Genomic DNA, 20,928 nt, shown 5'->3' with positions numbered 1-20,928 from the left:
CAATATAATGTTTATTTAGAAGGACATTTTAGATTCCAGATAAAATACTGAAGTATTTATAGATTTAATCAGCTTTTCTTTAACATTTCTAACGTGTTTTTGGTAACATTAAAATAAACTCAGAGCATAAGAAAAAGATTTTTTTAAAATAGTGTTGACAACATGATGGACAATTCAAATTCAAATTCCCCATGCTAGTGATGACACGTGCAAAATAAGTTTGCTAAAAATGGCAGAACTGAGAAGTCAAGCTGTTTTTCACAGCAACTTATTTTTGTTGCCCAGGGATAAAAGTTCTGAACACTTTTACTTCAAAATTTGCTCTAAGAAACAACTTTATAACAATTACTGGATTTTACTGTGACTCGATCACCTTTCTTGAAGCTAAAATATTGTATTCCTACACAACATTGGGAACAACAGATTCCTGCAGATCAGTGCAGTTTAGTATATCCTTTGGTCCAATTTACATATTAACACCATCTCATTTTAAATATTAAAAAAAGACAGACACTGAATGGCCTAGCAATAGAAAAAGTAGGAACACTAATTTCCTACATGATAATTGGAACTACTGATTACCAAATTGTTGGAAAAAAGAGACACAGACTTGCATTTTTCACTAAAAATGGGCAATCCTATTTTTGCAGTTCCATTCAGAAAGATCTCCATACAGCCATTTTCAACACTTGTGTTTCATGGCAAGCTGCAGAGGGGAAAAAGAAGAGAACATATTAAGATACTTATTTGCAATTCTAGCCACAACTCTGATTTCTTAGGATTTGAAAAATATTGAAAATAGAAAGCAAAATAATTTATTTTAATTTAATTTATTAATATTTCTATACCGCCCTTCTCCCGAAGGACTCAGGGCGGTGTACAGGGCAAGAATAAAACACAGAATTACAAAAGTTAAAAAGTAATTAAATACATGCCCATTAAAAATACAGTTAATACATAAAAAAAATAGAATCATGTCTGCAAAAATGTAATGAAAATTAAACTTACTCCTGCTATGGGAAGTCTGTATTGCCTATAATGTTAAGAGCTAATGATATTGAAATAAAAGTAAGGCACCTAGTTTGGTTTACAGATTCATTTAGTGACCAAAGTTACAATATCATTGAAAAAAGTGACTTATGACCATTTTTCACACTTAGTCATTGCAGCATTCTCGTGGTCACGTGATCAAAATTCATATGCTTGGCAACTGACTCATATTTATGACGGTTGCAGTGTCCCAGGGTCATGTGATCACCTTTTGTAAACTTCTGACAAGCAAAGTCAACAGGGAAACCAAATTCACTTAACAACCATATTAGTAACTGAACCACTGCAGTGATACCCATAACATCTGTGGCAAGAAAGGTCATAAAATGGAGCAAAATTCACCTAACAAATGTTTCACTTAGCAACAGAACTTTTGGGCTCAACTGTAGTCATAAGTCGAGAACTCTACTCTGTTTGAATGGCAGTTCAAACATGCTGAAAATGAATTAGGATAAACAAGGAAAGATACATTATTAGTGCTAAACAATACCGAATCTATAACAATCTGAAGTGCTATTTAAAAACACATTGGCTTCTAGATACTTTAAGCCAATTCTAACTTAAAGAAACACTATATTGTAGCAAGGAAGTGTAGTTTTTCTTTGCTCTTGTTCGAGCACAGACTTAACCCAAATTACATATAAGTCTGTGGTGCAAACTTAGTATAAACCATAGTTTCAGCTTCTGGATACTTCATCATACCAGATTGATTCATATAAGAAATAAAGAAGAAGGGTTACAGGGATTGGGTATGTCTACTTTAATGAAAAGAAGGACTAAGGATGATATGATAGCAGTGTTCCCATATTTAAGGGGTTGCTATAAAGAAGAAGGGGGTCAACCTATTTTCCAAAACACCTAAAGGCAGGACAAGAAGCAATGGATGGACTCTAATCAAGGATAGAATGAACTTAGCTCTAAGGACAAATTTCCTGATAGATCAATTAATAAGAATGGCTTGCCTCCAAAAGTTGTGGGTGCTTCAAAACTGGAGATTTTAAAGAAGAGTTTGGACAGCTATTTGTCTGCTTGAACTGGGGGTTGGACTAGAAGACCTCCAAGGTCCCTTTCAACTCTGTTATTGTTATTCTGATTCAATCCTTGGAACCATTCAAGGAAAGGGGGAAAAACATTTTGTCATAATCACATTTTCCCAAACTAAACTTGGGAGGATTTTTTTGAATGCAGTCACCAAAAGAATTCAAAATATGGACATATTCTTAGCCAAGTTGCCAGTGTTGCAAGCAGTAGCGATGGAAATAATATAGTGTTCACATATTTTAATATTTGGCCTTGAGAATAGGCCTAGAGTCTTTTCAAATAACACTAAAGCTGAAGGGATGCTTCTTATAATTACCAAGCTGTATATAATATCATTTGGCCATCTAATTCAGTGTTAGCTGTGTTGCCTGGTATGTTTTTAAAGCACAATCCTTGTATAAATTCTTGGAAATATCAATGCAAATATATTTGTATTTACTTGCATCAGTAAGTGATGTCAACCATTTTTTGTCTTGTTGGTTCCATCTTCAGGTGTTTGAGAATGAAACCGGGCCATATGTAGGCTAAAGAAGAGCCATTCCCATCTACTACATTTTTTCCCTTTTCTTCTACTTGGAGAATATTTGAAATAACCAGAGTAGATGGCAAGTAATAAACAGCTGCATTTTTCAATTATCAGCTTCAGTTATATTGGCAAGGGTTCATTTGGCTATTTTAGATGCACACAGCACAGCTTATTCTTCAGAGGTGTCAGGAAATATCTCTCACCACATCTCCCCTACTTAACTGCAAAATTAACTTGACATGCAGTCACCTAGTATAAAGCAATCTAAGATCTCATTACAACATTTAAAGAGTGCGATTCAAGGAGTCAAAAATGTCTCATAGCATTTTTGCTATTTCTTTTGAAGCAAGGCTTTTTAATAGACTACAGTATTAAAGAAAAAAATAAAAACAATTATCTTACGTTCTTTTTTTTTTGAAAAAATAACATTAATTTTCAGTCTTTTTTCCAGTACAGGTTTACTTTCAGGCACTTCACAGATAAATATTTCATACCACACATAAGCCAATAATTTGTATAAATAATTGACTTCTGCAATAGTGATTCTGAAGTCATTTTAAAATGTTCAAAAGTAAGCAAGAGCTGGAATATTTTTTTTTAAATCAGAAGCAAGTAGGAGGTAGAATAGAATGAAGCATTGGAATACATATTTTTCTTTTAAAAAAATCATTCAAGTTCTTAGTTATAGAAAAACACAAATACAAAATATTATTATTCTTGGAAATGTTCATTAAGCCAAGTAATGTCCATATCATAATTTGCAAACATTTTAATTTTAGGAATTTTTTGCCAGGGAGATTGGTAAGGCAATACAAATATACAACACACGCACACGCACACAAACTAACATAAAGAGGAAAAAGGCTTGTGGTCAAGCCATAGTTGAGTCAGTTATAGTATTACAAGATCCCTACCATAAATTTTGGGGAAATCTTAGTTGCAGCTTGACATTTCTGTCTGATGATTACTAATTTTGCCTACAGAATTCTCTAAGCCAGTGTAAGATACAGGCACAGCTTGTATCCTGTTCACATGTATTTCTCCTCTAGTTTTTGTGCCAGAAGCCTAGACACACTATTTAGACATCAAGTTGGTCTAAAATGGATTTTCTTCTTTTTTATATATTCTGCGACTGTAAAATAAAACTAGGAAACACCTAGCTCTGTTATTTTAATTATGAATTGTGTGATGTATTTCAAATAATCTGCATCTCAAAAATGTTCTAAAGTATTTGCAGATCTTGAATGTTTTTCTTCAATAAATATCCATAACTAAATGATAGGAATTATAATTATAGGAAGCAAATACATGTTTATCTGGAACCAACAATCTTGCCTCATAATTGGGTATTTCAGTTGCCAATATATTTCATATCAGTATTGCCACCACACCGTGATTGCGGCCATGAAATTAAAAGATGTTTGCTCCCTAGGAAGAAAGCAATCCTAGACAGCTTACTAAAAAGCAGAGACATCACCTTGCTGACAAAAGTCTGTATAGTCAAAGCTATGGTTTTCCTGGTAGTAATGTTTGGCTGTGAGAGTTGGATCATCATGAAGGCTAAGCGCTGAAGAAATTGATGCTTTTGAATTGTGGTGTTGGAGAAAATTCTTGAGAGTCCCCAGGACTGAAATGAGATCATATCAGTGAATCCTAAAGGAAACCAACCCTGACTGTTCTTTGGAAGGACAGATACTGAAGCTGAAGTTGAAATACTTTGGCCACGTAATGACAAGAGAGGACTCATTGGAGAAGACCCTGGTGTTGGGAAGAACTGACTGAAGGCAAAAGGAAGAGATGACAGAGGATGAGATGATTAGATAATGGCATCGACCCAATGAACATGAATTTAGGCGAACTTTGGGAGATAGTGGACAGAGGAGCCTGCTGTGTTATGGTTCATGGGGTTGCGAAGAGTGAGATACGACTTAGCGACTGAACAACCACAACTGTTCTTTACTACCTACAGCCAGCCAAGATTTTCTACTATTTTAATGATGGTTATTCAAACATAGTAACTGATATTTGGATTTACTTCCAAGTAAATATGATTTGCATTGCAATTAATATAACTCTGGGGGCATTCAAAGAATAGTTCTGACAAATGTATTTTGATACATTTGAGTGAAAATATCAAAGAATGTACTGAAAAAACAATTGCCCAGTGAATAAACCAACAATATGGTGAAAAGCTAAGATATTTCAAACCTGATTACTGGATTGGATTACATGTTGCATCTGTGTTACGCTATGTATCACATTTCCATTAATTCAATAGGATTTTTCTTTACATCTCCCCAGATGAATTAGAACTCTCCAGAACAGCTTTCCACTTCCATGATATTTTTAAAAAGGTACAAGAAAGGGCAAAATTATGTCCCATTCTGGTAGCTGAAACTGCTTCTGCTAATGGAAAGATATACCTTGGGTTCTACTCCAAGTGCTTAAAAAGAAAATTCTATGGGGATAAAGAGTGGAGAGACCAAAAGTAATGAAACTAATCATTAAAATAAGAAACTAGAGATAACAGTCATAGATAGGTCTTTTGTTATCTGAAAGGGTGGCTTCATCACACAGAATGTGGTAGATGACTGAGCCCAAGGGAGGGATCAAACATTGCCTTGAGTCTCTTCGTGCCCACAAGAGTTCTAAGTCCAACCCACTTTGAATTCCACACTCTTATCTGCCACCAATTTGCTTTGACTGTTAGTAGTTCAGCTTCTTGTAGACAGCTTAAGCTTGCAATAAACTTTCATATTCATTTCCCTGGCACATGACACAAGCCAATGAAATATAAAGTATGAGAACATACAGGGGCCATATAGGGAAAACAGGCCCATCATCCTGCCCTTCAGGAGGATTCAATTATCCACTGTATTTTATTATATGAATAATCAGTAATTTTAGATGCTTGAGGAATATCAAGTGACACACTTTGAAAATTGGCTACTTTTTCATAATGTTAATTCTATTAATAAAATGTTGACATTTGCCAGTAAATGCCAATTCTATCTCTACCCATCTAAACACATGCCATATTGCTTGAGGAGCTGTCATATCATCAATGTTTATGATTCAGACTTGGCTGTAAATATTAAAAATTCAAGAAGAGAACAGCACTTTTATTGAAGATCTCCCCCCCCCTTTATTTCCTTTTATTGCTTCGGCTGTCGAGGGAGATATTCCTATCATTGAGGATGGGAAATTTTAATTAATACTATCCCAATTTATGAAGTTTTCTAAGGCCAGTGGAAACAGAAATACCCTTCCTTCTTCAATAATCTCTGCTCTAAGACACAATTTTTTACGCAAAATCAGGGAAAGGAAAAATTGAGTTCTGAGGATATATTAGAAATACATACTGAAGGAACTAGAAGAGCAGAATGGCTCTTGATGCCTTTGAGAGTTCCTAGAGGACTCATAAAGTCCAAGAAGAGTGGAGGAGAGCAAATATTCTCATTTTTAAAAAGGGAAAGGAAAAGTTAGGAATCTACAGATTTGAAGACTACAAAGTTCTTTCAACAAATTATCAAGCAAGAGATAGCTTCTTGCAAAGAAATTACACCGGATTAATCTTATCTCCCTTTTTTGTTACTGGCTTAGTAGATCACGAAATTACCCTGGTAATTACCCTGGTAATAGTGTACCTGGATCTCAGCAAAGCCTCCAACAGAGCACCTTACTGATAATCTTCTTAGCAAAACTATAAAATATTGGTTAGATGATACTTGTGTGATATGACTCCGAGTTATCTGAAGGACTACCCCCAATAAGTGCTTGTTAATGCCACAACTTCAGCTTGGAAGGAATTATCAAGCAGAGCACCACACATCCCTGTCCTAGGCTCTATAATATTATAATTAATGATGAAGGTAAATGGATGCTGCCAATGGCACAATGCTGGAAGGGACAGTTTAGAAAAAAAGTAAAGTTACAAACAAATCAACATAGATTTGATGAATTTGTAACTGGCTGACAAACTATATTCAACGAGCAGTCCTTAATGGTATTATGTCTACATGGAGGGAAATAAGCAACAAGGTTCCATTTTAGGACCAGTACTCTCCAATATCTTCATAAATGACTTAGATGAGGGAATAGAAGGGAAACTCACCAAATTTGAAGATAACACTAAGCTGGCAGGAATAGCCAACACCCCAGAAGACAAGCTCAGGATCCAAAAAAATCTTGACAGACTTGGAACAATGGGCCCTATCCAACAACGTGAAATTTAATATGGAGAAAAGCAAAGTTTTACACTTAAGCAGGAGAAACCAAAGGTATAAGTACAGAATAGGCGAAACGTGGCTCAAAACCAGTAACTGTTATAGGGACCTTGGAGTCCTAGTGGATGATCATTTAAACATGAACTAGTAGTCTGCGGCGGCAGCCAAAAAAGCTAATACAATCCTTGGTTGTATAAACAGAGGCATAGAATCAAAATCACGTGAAGTATTAGTACTGCTTTATAAAACCTGGAATACTGCATCCAGTTTTGGTCACATTTAAAAAAAATGTTGAGACTTTGGAAAAAGTGCAAAGAAGAGCAACTAATATAATTAAACGCCTGCAAACAAAAACATATGAAGAATGGTTGCAGCCTAGAGAAAAGAAGGACTAAGGGTGACATGATAGCAGTATTCCAGTATTTGAGGGGCTGCCATAAAGAAGAGGGGATCAACTTATTTTCCAAATCACCAGAAGGCAAGACAAGAAACAATGGATGAAAAATAATCAAGGAGAGAAGCAACCTGGAATTAAGTAGAAACTTCCTAACAAGTTAGGATAATTAACCAGTGGAACAGCTTGCCTTCAGAAGTTGTAGGGGCTTCACCACTGGAGGTTTTTAAGAAAAGACTGGACAGCCACTTATCTGAAATGGTATAGGATCTCCTGCTTGAGCAGGGGGTTGGACTAGAAGACCTCCAAGGTCCCCTCCAGCTCTATTCTGATTGAACACTGGGTTGAAATGAATAGGATGGAATTTACACAACGTATAATTCAACTTTGGAATTTAGTACTATAAGATGTGGCACTTACTATCAGCTTGGCTGACTTCAAAAATGGGTTGGATCTATTCATGGAGATCCATGTCATTAACCCTGATGGAAGTGTGATGGCCTCAGAAGGCTATCTGTGAGGTGACTATTGGTACATTTGTGCAGGTAGTTGGCTACTGTGAAGACAGACTGCTGGATTAAATTGGCCAGGGATCTGATCCAGCAGGGTATTGCTTATATTCTTAAAGGCATAAGTACAATGTTATATATCAGAGTGGCAAAAATGTAAGGCATAAATATAGGATGGGGGGAAATCTGTCAAAGGTCTCTGGGGATCTGGGGTGGTTGCAAATCAAATATGAGTTGGTAATATAAGCAGCTTCTAAAAAGGAAAATGTATTAATAAAGACACAGAGATCATGAGAGGTAATTGTGCCATTTTGCTTTGTACTGGTAAGACCCCATATGAAAATATCTAGCAATAGAAGACTTACCACCATATGTAGTGGATCCATTGTGTCTACGTCTGCAACCATGGTTCAAAAAGGACAGTGACCAGTCACAACAAGTTCAGGGGACAGCTACCATGAACCATAAACCAAGTCCTATAAAGAACAGTTAAAAGGATCTACAGTAGATAGGTTTAGCCTACTAGAATGACGACTGGGGAGAGATATAACAATAGCTTCAAATATCTGAAGAATTATAACACAAAGGAGGCAGTTATTCTGTATTGACCCAGATGTCAGGAGTTAAAAGTTAACCAATAAGTTAAAAGTATGAGAGAACAGGTTCAGGCTAGACACCAGAAGGATTGTCCTGCCCATAATACAATATATGATCTGTCAACTGTGTATGATGGTAAGGTCTCTATTGCTAAAGATTTTCAAACATATGCAGACAGTCATTTGTGAGAGATGCTGTACTGGATCCTGCACTACCAATGGGGTTCGAATAGATTTTCACTGAGATATCTTCAAACTCTATGCATCTATGAAAATATAATGCAGTGAAATGAAGTGAAATGCTTGATATTTGTAAGTTCCTGGGTTGTAGCTTACAATATTCTACTTGAATGCAGCTTAGAAAACAATGTAACAATGAATGACATGAAGAAGAATGCTATAAAACAGCACCTTAATAGTTTAAACCCAGACCTATCCATAATTTAAATTATTCCATAAAAATGTTCTCAGTCAGTAATAGTATCTCATAAAGCCTACGAACGGCTATCGCTATTACCCCATTCTTTAGGATTCTTATTGTTTATTATGAAGCCGTGATTTTTAAACTGTACTCTGAGGAATTTCAGGATCATATGAGTGGCCACTTAAACAAGAGTGGATAAGTTTTCTTAAAAGAAAGCATGTTCAGCAGCAATCAGTTTTTCTTAGAGCAGACAGCTGCCGAGATACCCACGGTTTGTCAGCCAGTTACAAATCCATTTGAAATAGGACAACTTTAAATTCAAGAACCTATCCATTTTCAGATGACAACTACACGTAAGAACAGATCTGATGAATCCACAGGCTCAATTGTATTTTGTGTCAAGATGGAAAATTCTTAAAAGCAATTTGATTTGATGTGGGGCCATATCAGCTGATCTTAATACTGAGGGAGCAATATCTAATACAATATTATATTTCCTTCAGTGCCAACTAAACCAATAGTTGGACTTTGACCCTGTCACAGTTCTTTTGTACAACTGCTCTGCACTCTCTGAAATTATAAGAAAAAATAAAGATGATATTTGAAAATATTTCATATCCATATTAAGTTATCTCCCTGCAACCTGGTTCATACTGATATTATTGTTTTAAATTGAATGTTACTTGTTTCACGAGTGTTTATAAAACAGAAAAAGAAGGAATAAATGTGATAATACAAACTTAAAGGAATACCTTGTGTGCAGTTTCTGCAAACTTCTGAGCACTGTTTTTCATGTCCTCTGTCTTTTCTTCAGTTCGACTTAATCTTTCACCCCGCTCATTCAAAGCCTGGCTTGCTTTCTGTACTGCATTTGTCACGCTATCTGCTGCCGAATGTAATATGCTGTTTCCTGAAACACATCACACGTGGTTAGAATGCAACGTCTTATTTTCTGAAACATGTAGCATAGCGAAAACTTTGTGAGAATTATGGATGGAATTTTTTTTTACTTCACCTGATGAAAATGACTTTGTTGCAGTAATTCTAACAAAGATGGCTTTAGGCTCTAAGGCAAGAAAATCCAATCTTGGCAACATTAAGACCTGTGGACTAAAAACACCTGGCTGGGGAATTCTGGGAGTCGAAGTCCAGAGGTTTTTAAGTTGCCAAGGTTGGACACTCCTAATCTAGGGAGAGAATGTTTGTTTCCCACTCTGTAATATGAAATCATATAGGGTGACCTCCAAATAAAATAAACCATACGAGGAATAGTGGATCATTATCAGGAAAATCTCTCTATTCTTTTCTAAATTCTACTACTGCATTGTATCCAACAATCAAACATTTTCCCTCTTCCAACACTTCTTTTTCAAGTTTTCTTTATACAATTCCCCAATATAATAAATTTCTATGCAGAAACCCAAATATGCAAAATAAGGTTTACCCCAAGATAAGTGGATATAGATGTCATGGTTCCAATAAATGAAACCCATCAAAAGAACTTCAAGGCAAGAATTCTTCCTTAAAGAACATTTTATTAGGATACACAGTATTGGCACTACATAGTTGAACCCAAAACTAAATTCCCTTCCCCCAGATACAAAGTAACAAGTTGCAATTCCCACCCCCCTGAAACAGTCATAAATCACATTCTCCAATTAGCCTGAAGCGCGGGCTCCCTCTTCAGCTCCTAGGCCTGCCAAAAAGTTATCGGTTTGTGTCCTTGAGTTCCCGTGAAGCAGCATTATTATTATTATGGCTAGCTGAGCTCAAACATTCTCCCCATCCCCCCTTCTACATCTGATTCCTAAACAGCAGAAAAAGGTCGCTGAAAGCAAAGTAAAAACGGCTGCAATTTCCCTCAGTTGACATCCATTGTCACAGCGTTCACAACAGAATTATTTCTATAAAGTTAATTTGAGTTGATTTTTATATCTATATTTATGCCATTTGGAGTTATTGTTTGTGTCAAAAAATACCTTTTTGATCTCAATTTTTCAAGCTAATGCAAGCTACTTCAGAATATTTACTTTTTAAGTAATCATTTATTTCTAATGTTTACTTTTAAATAAGGAGCTTAGGACTGTATATATACCGGTAATTTTATTTTTATTATAATTTCTTATTCAAACTAATTCCTTCTAATTTCCGAGTGCCAGGTTGGATATTAAACTGCTTAATGGCAGCATGGTCTGAACAGAATGGAATGCTCTTCTCTGTGAAAATGAAAAAATAATTTTCTGCCCATAGTCCAATTCTTTTTTCACTAATAGGACTTCTTGCAGTGTTCGGTAGGATCCACCTACTCTCCAAAGAAAAGCTTCAGGAGAGATACAGTGAATGAGGAATCAAACAAAATTCCATCCTCCCTGCTCAACTGAGATATTTCATTTTAATCATCTTAAATTAAAATGCACTTTTGTAGACAGTAACCATTTCGAGAAAAATGACCCTGGGGTCAGTTTCTGATGCTAGGTGCTTCAGCACTATATAAAAAGTTTTTTTTTTAAAAAAAATTATTTGCATTTGTCTGAAAATATAATTAATTTTCCATCAAATCTTTACATCAGGCAATAATCAGTTTCTGTAAACCCAATGTGTTTGCTAAACATTCTCTACTGAAGCACGTACTGCCAACAAAGGCCACTTTCCTTCTGCAAGATTTGAGCTGCAGTCAGGCTATCTTACAGTTTGTCAAATCTGAAGGAGGCACCTGCTACTAATATTATTTGCCCTGTTTCGGTAGGCAATAGATAAAATTGTATACATTCATTGAGAATGTTTAAATTTGGGGTTAAGTTAAATTGCTTCTTCTTTTTCCTCATAAAATAGTGCATTGGCATAAAGGTAAAATATGACAAAAAATAAGATTATATACATGATGGTTAATTTAGAAAAGAACTATTTTTTTATTCTTCTAATTAGTATATTTTATTTCGTCTTTGAATCAACTTACCGTAACTATTTTTATGTGACCATCTTGGCACCTAGCTTTTAGCTATATTCTCAATAGGAAATCACAGAATACCCCTATCAAAGATATTGTAAATTATTTTGCCAAAGATACTCATTTATTATCAAATGAATATTCTTTATTTCTTGGCAAGTGACTTGAAATTTTCAACCCAATCCACTCTATCTTTAAGGATAAGAAAGACTTAATTCTCCTTTGTGTGCGTGTGTGCGTGTGTGTATGTGCGCATGCACACACGCACACACACACACACATGAAAAGTTATTCTAAACAGGAATTCAAAGCTGAACTGTAAATATGGTTGACTAATGCACATTTAAACATCTTGCAACACAATATGTACGTGGTATTTTCAAACAATCTTTGACTAGATATTTTTAATTGATCAAAATATGTATCAATGATTCCAGTATCTAACGCCTTTCAATAGGTACAACATTGCAAGGAACTGATCATCAGAAAAGCCTGACATGAGTTTTGGATAGTAATATGTAACAATTTTACTGTTAGTACAATTTCTACTAATCTTTTCCAGATTAGATTAGAGCAGGGGTCTTCAAACCTGGCCCTTTTTATGACTTGTGGATTTCAACTCCCAGAATTCCTCAGTAAGGGCCAAGTTTGAAGACCCCTGTATTAGAGGAAAATACACATCAGGACAGATTTCCCTATAGTCCAATTGTTAACAGCTAAACTATACTGCCAACACTTTGAAATAATGTTTTTTAAACTAATAACTAAATAAAGGTAACACTACTGAGTTTGGATTTTTTGCAGGTAAAGATTAGTTTTATGATTACATAATTTGTTATATCATTTTATTTATTAATCAAATTTACACAACTGCCCACGTCAGATATTGAAAGAATAAGGTGCTCTTTTAAATACTGCAAAACGTTTCAGTAAATGTCCCACATGATGTAAGAGATGACTAGGCTGAGCCCAAGGGTGGGGCATTAGTCTGGAGTTCCTACTTAAGTCCAGATCCCCTTGAAATCCACTGACTCTTATCTGGTGTTAATTTGCACTGACTATTAGGAATTCAGATTCTCTAGGTTGCATGGAATAAACTTGCAATGCTTTTGAACTCTATCCTGGCTCCTGGTGTCTTGTGCCTAACACCTAGAAGGTTCTATTTGTTTCTTTCCATTTATTTCATTTACATGAATTCATGGTTGACTACTAAGACAAGTGATAGAATTTTCAGCTCTTACCAATTCAACCAATGCATTTCATTTCACTCAATTTTGTTCTGAGACTCTTCAGCTAAATTTCTTGCAGAATCTGATAATAACTTTTCCTGTGAATGCTTTGTAACCTTCCAACTCAATCAATCATGTCAAAGTATTTGCAAATTATATAGTAACATAATTTCTACGATACATATGGAGATGGTTTTTAGGTTTCTCATGCATGGCAAAATGATACTGATTACATTACTGGATTCACTGTCATGTAGAATCCAACCAATGTATAGCCTAACAAGCATCTTGGTGTTATCCCTGTACCTTACTTTTGTAACAGATTTTTAGTGCTATACTTTGAAGTTAAGAAATATATGTGTGTATTTGGGCCCTCACTTTTCCATAATGCAGTCATTTGGAACTATAAAAACCATGTTTTCCAGGAAATAAGACTGGGTCTTATATCTATTTTTGCTCTAAAAGAGGTTATTTTCGGAGAATGTCTTATTTTGGGGGCGGCTGCCCTTAGGCTGTGTGGCATATGTTTCCCCTGCCCTATGCAGCCTTGGTGGGTGTCTGGCAAGTACAGGGAGGCAGCCACATGGCATGTCTGGCAGACTGGTGCCGCCACGAGGTGAGGTGAGGCGGGTGGCGTGAAGCTGCCTCCCTCTGCCTGCCAGACACCTGTGAAGCCGCGCAGCAGTAAGGGCTTCGCAGCAGGACAGGCTGGGTTAAAGAAGAGGCAGCGGCAGTAGAACAGACGCAGGTGAGGTAGAGTCCAAAGGTGACCAGGAGCAGCCCCACGCCTGCCTCACATAGCCAGCATGAGAGCTGCAGTGCCAGAGCTGTAGCCCAGCACCTGCCGTACCAAGTAGATGCGCAGGCTGGTGCTCAGCAGCCCGAAGGCAGAAGTGGGTAAGGCGGTGAGGCTCCACCGGTGGCTGCTGGTGAAGGGGCCCTAGCAGGACAGTAGCGGGGGAGCAGTCTGGAGGTCATAGATCTGGGCCCACTCCCCCCCATGCCAGGCAAGAGAAGCCCAGCAGGGTGGCTGAGAGCAGGGCGAAGAGCAGCAGCCTGCCGTGGCCTAGAAGTGTCCAAGCAGCAGCCGGGTCAGCAGGTGGGGGTGGTGGAGGCTGGGGTGTGCCAAGAGCTTGGCTTGAAGGGGCCATGAGAGCAGCAGCAGGACAGCACCCAAAGGGTAAGGTAGCAGGTCACGCAGCAGCCAAACGGCCAGCAAGGAGACCCGCTCCCGCTACCCACTGGCCTGGCTAAAGAGCAACCTGGTCTGAGTGCCAGTGGCCCCCTCTGACACGAGTGACGTCAAGCTGGCCATGCCGCCCCCTCTCTGAAACCACAATACTAATATAAATGCGTCTGTCTGGCTGACAATTTAACTGGGGATTATTTTGGGGGTAGGGCTTATATTATGAGCAGCCTGAAAAATCATGCTAGGGCTTAATTTCTGGTTGGTCTTATTTTCGGGGAAACATGGTAACAGAGAAAATTAAGTCACACTGATTTACATTCTCTCAAGAAGAGGGGTTAATACCTAGTGCTCTATCAATGGCTTCTGCCTGTTCTGCATTCCAAGAGTCCAATTAAAGGCCCTTAAATCTGGCATCAAATTGCTAAATAACAATAGCACAATCTATTTGGTAAAGAAAGAAGAAAAACATTTGCATTAAACCAATTAGTAGCCTTAATGTTCCTACTTTGGTAAATATCTCTTTCACTCACCCCTAAAATAGGGCTAAAAACAGTCCTAAAATAGGGCTAAAAACCCTAAAACAGGCTCACTGTATCACCACTGACACTACCTTATGGCCTCTTGGTGACAAAAATACTGCAGCCTACAGATAGGTTGCCTGTTCTGGAGAAGAGACCCTTGAGCAGGGCAGTTTCATTTTTATTTACCACCATATTAAGTATCAGAATGGCATGGTGTGAGCTCTTTCTATACCTTTTCCTTCCCTTTTTAACTGCAGGACACAAGAGTCTTGAAGAACATATATTTAATGTCATTAGTGAAATGAGTGGCCTGAACCTGTGCAGTAACAGACACTAATGACTCCTTTCTGCAGCCAAAGTGCTTACCCCAAACCAATTTAAAAGTTTGTTTATTTATTTATTTATTTATTTAAATTTATATACCGCCCTATTCCCGTAGGACTCAGGGCGGTTTACAGGGAAAATTAAAAGTTAAAATACATCACATACAATTAAAATCGATTAAAACTAAGATTAAATTAATCCCTGAACTTAACTAAAACCCCATTAATTAAATAATTAAACCCCCTCAGTCTGGGCCAGACAGCTCAAAAAACCAAGTTTTCAAGTCCCTACGAAATGAGTGAAGGTTGGGGGCGGTCCTAAGCTCCGTGGGAAGCTGGTTCCAAAGGGCCGGCGTGCCCACAGAGAACGCCCTTCCCCTGGGAATAACCCGCCGGCATTCCTTAACCGGCGGTACCCTAAGAAGGCCCTCCCTGTGGGAGCGCACAGGACGATGGGAAGTTGATGCCGGCAGCAGGTGTTCCCTTAGATATATTTTGTAAATGTATTTACAAAAATATCCTAAGCATAAGGATTTTTTTAAAAAACATTTTTTCCTGTTAGCTAGCCTCTTTTGCAAGCATCTGCAAAGAGGAAGTCTTTGTAAAATGTGAATGCCCAGAGTTATCTTGTCATCATATGGGCTTTTTTAAATTTATGATAGGGTAGGTGGGATTAGAAATTATAGCCCTATTAGGAAGCAGGAAGAATTGGCTCTTTTCAGCGGCAGCAGCTTTTTTGTTGTTGTTGCTGTTAAAGGATGCCTCTCCTGATGTGGTTAAAAAAAACCCCAAAGCAGGCAGTGCAGGAGACTCAAGAGAGAGATCTCTCTTCTGAGGATGCTGTCGTCTCCTACGGAGGACAGAACTGTTAAGTAGGATCAACACAAAAATTGTTGACTACTTGGGAAGGAAACAATCACTACCCATGTCTTTACTTATTTGTTTTCACCAGCTGGAAGCCAGAAATGCATTGCGATGATAGAAAAGAGTTGGTTACTGATGAGGTCCAGGCTGAGCAGTCTCCAAAGTCAGCAAATGTGTAGTGATTTAACACATGAAGAATCTGCTGGAAATGTTTACTCTTACATCATCCATCTAGCACACCACAGACTTCTATTAATTCCTTGCAGGAAAGGATGACTCACTATATCAAGTTCAGCATTGCAGATACATAGGCAACTGCTGAATTTTGTACACAAGGCAAACTTCTCCAATGTAACGCCCTCCAGATGTTGGGATATCAGCTCCCATTCATTTCTGGGTTATATCTGGCAAATTCAGGAATGTGGCATTAAAGCCTAGTTTAAACAAGGCCACTATTAGGAAGAATTGAAAATTTCTAACGTTTAGAATTTGGGAATACCAGTCAGCATGCACTAGTCACTGTGAAAGTGCTATTTAGTGGTACAAAGATGATCTTTCTCAAAATCATATGTAATTAGGAAGCAGACAGCATCAAGGAGATATCATAGATTCCAGTAGCAAAGATGGTTTAAACATAATTCCACTGCAAGAAATTATTAGAAGCTTGTAATATTCTCAAGAGAGTTAAGAAAGAAAAATGTCCTTACTTGGATAAACAGAAACTACCGGTAAATATTTTTATATGGTCATATTGTACTTAGGACTACAGTGGAAACCAGAAATCAGTCGTTAAGTCATTGCAGTGGTTAAATTGAGGCATCACACGATGAGAATGTTATGGCTGTTTTTATGACATCTGTAGAGCAAGTCACCACAACTGTTCAGTGAACCATGTGATCATTAATTGAATCCAGCATATCCAATGGTGGTTTTTTTTCTGGCCATTTTCTCCTTGAAAACAGCAAAAAATATTGCAAATTGTTGTTAAGTGACTGAGGGATGTGCAACTGGTCATAAATGCAAGCTGGTTACCAAGAGCTCAAACTGCAATTGTGTGATTGTGGGGTATATGTGTGGTAATTTTGAGAATAGGTTGTAAGTAGCTTTTGTTACACCTGTCATAACTTTAAACAGTTAAGCCACCAGTCAAAAGTCAAGGGCTACATGTAATTTAAAAGCAGGCAGAAAACAACATCAGTTTATAGAAGGTACCCTTATTAATAGATACCCCTATTAATGCATCATATTGTTTGCTTTGGTTCCTTAGTATAATTTAGTATAACAGCAGTTGCATTTGGACGAGAACTGTTCAACTCCTCATGTAAGCATTACTTTGTAGCTCTTTCCTAATTTTAGTGACTGGGAAAGAGCTGAATGAGGATCATGGAAGGCCTAGCTCTATACTTGTTTACTTCCATGTCAGCTGGGTGGTGTGCTTCCGATAATTATCCTGGAAACCCAGAGTTTATTTTTCATATCCATCTCTATTGCAACAAGGACAGAAGAGGAAATGAATTGTTTTCTTTAGGAAATCACAGAAATAAAAAACAAAATATGGTTTCATGCTTGTGTGCTCAGCTATTACTTACAAGTTGGTATTATATTCAAATTATAGTCCTAAATACAGAATTCAGATTTAATTTATCTATTTATTAAATTTATGTGCTGCCCATTTAATTACAGTAGAAGACCCCAAAATGCCACACTCAGGTCAGGTCAGGTCTGTTACATATTTTTATGAGGATAAAAGAAAAACAATTTTGGCGGTCTTTAAAGCATTTTTAATGAATTTTCTATCTTTTTCCACACTCCTACTTTAAGTGATCCACATAAGTATTGCCATTATTATATGGCTTATTTACATAATATAATATTCATCTCAACCAATATTTGGCTGGAGAAAAACAAATGATTAAATAAAACAGTGAATGACCAAGTATTGTCTGAAGAGAATAAAACTAGGGGGAAAAATCAGATATGTTCTTTATGTCTGATGCTCGGCCAGGGAATTCTTTAATTTAGCTGGTAAACTCATCTTCAGAGGATGCCTTATGCAAAATTCCAAATCATCTCACGAGTTTTTTTCTGCTTTTTCTCATTTCTTTTATATTAAACAACCTTGCAATTCCCAGTGTTTACCTCTAGGTGCCACCAATACTGTAATTCTCATCAGTAATTTATTATGCCATCATTATTGTAAACTTCTAAATTTACATGGAACTCCAACAAAAGTAGCAAAATACATGAAATACAAATATATGTTTTTAGATCAATAATCTTGTTTGGGATTTTCTTTTTTTAAATAAACAGCAAATCAATGTTTGCTCTAGATCAGGACAACAAATGATCATTCCTGTGTCATTTTCCTATGAAATATATATTTCCCTTTCCCCAATAAAATTTGCTATTAATTTTGAGACTTTCTCAATCACAAACTGATCTAGAATGATATGGAAAATATATTTTAGAAAACAACTGTAACTTAAATTCCATTTACTGTCTCCCTGAATTTATCAAGACTTCTTACTAAGCATTTTATGGAGGAATTTCCACTGGAAATATGTGTTTTGAAAAATCTCATACCTTACATCCGAGGCCTCCAGATTAAAGAGCAGTCACTTTTCCATGAGCGAAAACATCAGAAAAGGCTTTTCATTTTTTAAAAAAAGAAAATGATACTATTTCCAACTGTGAAGCATCGATTTTAGAAGAGGTTTACAGAATATTAGTGAAAATTACCAGTGATTGTCTGCCAGTTTTAATATCAGCCCAATTCTTAGCCTGCATAGAACTCATTTAAATAACATAAATATAAATAATATAAATAATAATGGATATTTTCAGAAGCAGAATTAAAATTAAGCAAAATAATTTATTGCATCTACTGTGACCTAAGCTGAGTCTGAAGGTTTAATATTACATTTATTTATTTAGAAAACTTTTATTTTGGTTGTAGTCAAATGTCATGGTTCTGACTAAATTACAGAATCCTCAGAATGGAATGAAATGCTGCAAAACCCCATAAAGATAATCTTTTAATTAAGACTGCAATATGATATATGTTGGCCTTAGAGCTAACTTTTCTACCTTGCAGAATTCTCACCAATTACCTGAACATGTAAAAAGGCCAAGAGAAAAATGTTTGGAACACCAAAGGAGTGACAATCGTTCTCAACCAATCAATATCCATCTGGGAAGTTATACTTGGGACTATCATCAGTTTTACAACAAACTGTCTACTAATGTGGACTAGGTGAATCAACAATGGACAAAGTAAAGTTTAATATTAGGAACACATTTTCTGTGATTTATATCCTCTTGAGACATAACGTCTATTTTGCGGCCGTTTGATTTACAATGAGGCAATGTGGTGAAAAAAATCCTTTGGAATTGACCGATTATGAGGGAAATGTGATGAAATGTTTTCTTGGCTGTTAAAAAATGAGCTGCAGCAAAATGCACTAAACATTTTTCTCAGTTATTTAATGATCAATGCAGAGAACTGTCTAATGCAAGCATGGCAAACTTGCAACATCATGTGACATCGCACGACATATTGTGACTTTTTCCCCATTGCTGGCAATGGGGTGGGCGCGGTTTCAGCATGACATATCCAGCCCACGGGCCGGCAGTTTGACACGCCTGCTCTAATACATTTCAAGCAGAGAAATACCTTCATTTATGTTGAGGTTTGGTGTTAAGCATTATGAAAATGCTGCTCCACCCAACTGAAAAACAGTGTCAATTTTGCCCCTTTGTTCCCCAATCCACGATCACTTGGCTTTGAATGCCAAAGAATTATAAGTGGAGCCTATGAAATCTGTCCGTGGTACCAGGAGAGATGTCTTGGCTTCTCAACATGCAGTGCTCCATCTATTTAATGGTCACCCTGTTTATATAGCACTTCAGTTGATCAAATGATTTACAGCATCAGTAATAACATCTGCATGTGGCTGAAATATTATAGCTTCACCGAAAACACTAAGGAAATTAATGACTGCATGTTGGCTCTTCTCCAAGTTTCTACCACTGGGTAAGTTCATTAAAAAAAATTGGTTCTGAATTTTAAAATAGTAAGCTGCATAGGCACTGACTGTATGTATCTATGTGTGTATAGGTAGTCCCCGACTTACAATAATTCATTTAGTGATCATTCAAAGTTACGGCACTGAAAAAAAATGACTTGTGATCATTTTTCACACTTACAACAGCTAAAGCATCCCCATGGTCACGTGATCAAAATTCAGACACTTGGCAACTGACTCATATTTGTCACGGTTGCAATGTACCAGGGTCATGTCAGTATCTTCTGTCAAGCAAAGCCAATGGGGAAACCAGATTCACTTAACAACTGTGTAACTAATTTCATAACTGCAGTGATGTTAAATCTGCGGCAAGAGAGGTTGTAAAATGGGCCAAAATTCACTTGTCTCACTTAGCAACAGAAATTTTGGGCTCAACTGTGGTCGTATGTTGAGGACTACCTGTAGACTTCCCTTTCCTCAAATGACCAGGGAGGTAATCCTTACCTTACTGCAGTGTTTCTCAATCTTGACAACTTTAAGATGTGTGGCTGGGGAATTCTGGGAGTTGAAGTCCACACATCCTAAAGTTGTCAAGGTTGAGAAACACTGCCTTACAGGTAGCCCTTGATTTAGACTCATTTGTTTAGAGATCCCACAAAATTACAATGGCACTGAAAAAAGTGATTTATGAGCAGTCCCCACTTAGGATCACTACAGCATCCCCATGATCATGTGATCAAAGTTTGTGTGCTTGACAACTTGGCCGCAGCATCCAGGGGTCGTGCAATTGTCGTTTATCACCTTCCCAGCTGGCTTCTGACAAGCAAAGTCAACGGGTGCAGTCGGAATTGCTTAATGACAGCGAAAATTGCTTAACAGCCATGACAAAATGCTGTAAAATCAAGTGCAACTCACTTAACAACCACCTTGCTTAGCAATGAAATTTCTGGTCCCAATTGTGGTTGTAAGTTGATGACTACTTGTATATACATTTCTCTCTTTATATTTGCAACAGCCAGAGAAAAAGGTTATGTTGAAATAACAGCCCATGGTCAAATAACTCT

General features: G+C 37.0%; 1 protein-coding gene across 1 annotated transcript in view; it reads right to left on the bottom strand.

Annotated features, from left to right (window-relative positions):
- Positions 1-591: 591 nt before the first annotated feature.
- STXBP6 (syntaxin binding protein 6) overlaps positions 592-20,928 on the bottom strand; it is an 80,884-nt gene continuing 60,547 nt past the window's right edge. Inside the window, exons 5-6 of the mRNA XM_081325812.1 lie at positions 9,519-9,676; positions 592-706 (exon numbers count right to left, since the gene is read on the bottom strand). Coding sequence (XP_081181938.1) covers positions 683-706; positions 9,519-9,676 — 182 coding nt within the window. The 3' untranslated portion in view covers positions 592-682. The remainder of the gene's footprint in view (positions 707-9,518; positions 9,677-20,928) is intronic.

The sequence above is a fragment of the Vipera berus genome, assembly GCF_964194415.1.
Source record: "Vipera berus genome assembly, chromosome: 1".
In the NCBI taxonomy this organism is placed as follows: domain Eukaryota; kingdom Metazoa; phylum Chordata; class Lepidosauria; order Squamata; family Viperidae; genus Vipera; species Vipera berus.
Note: the sequence above shows the minus strand (reverse complement) of the source record. Positions and strands in the feature narration are given on the sequence as shown.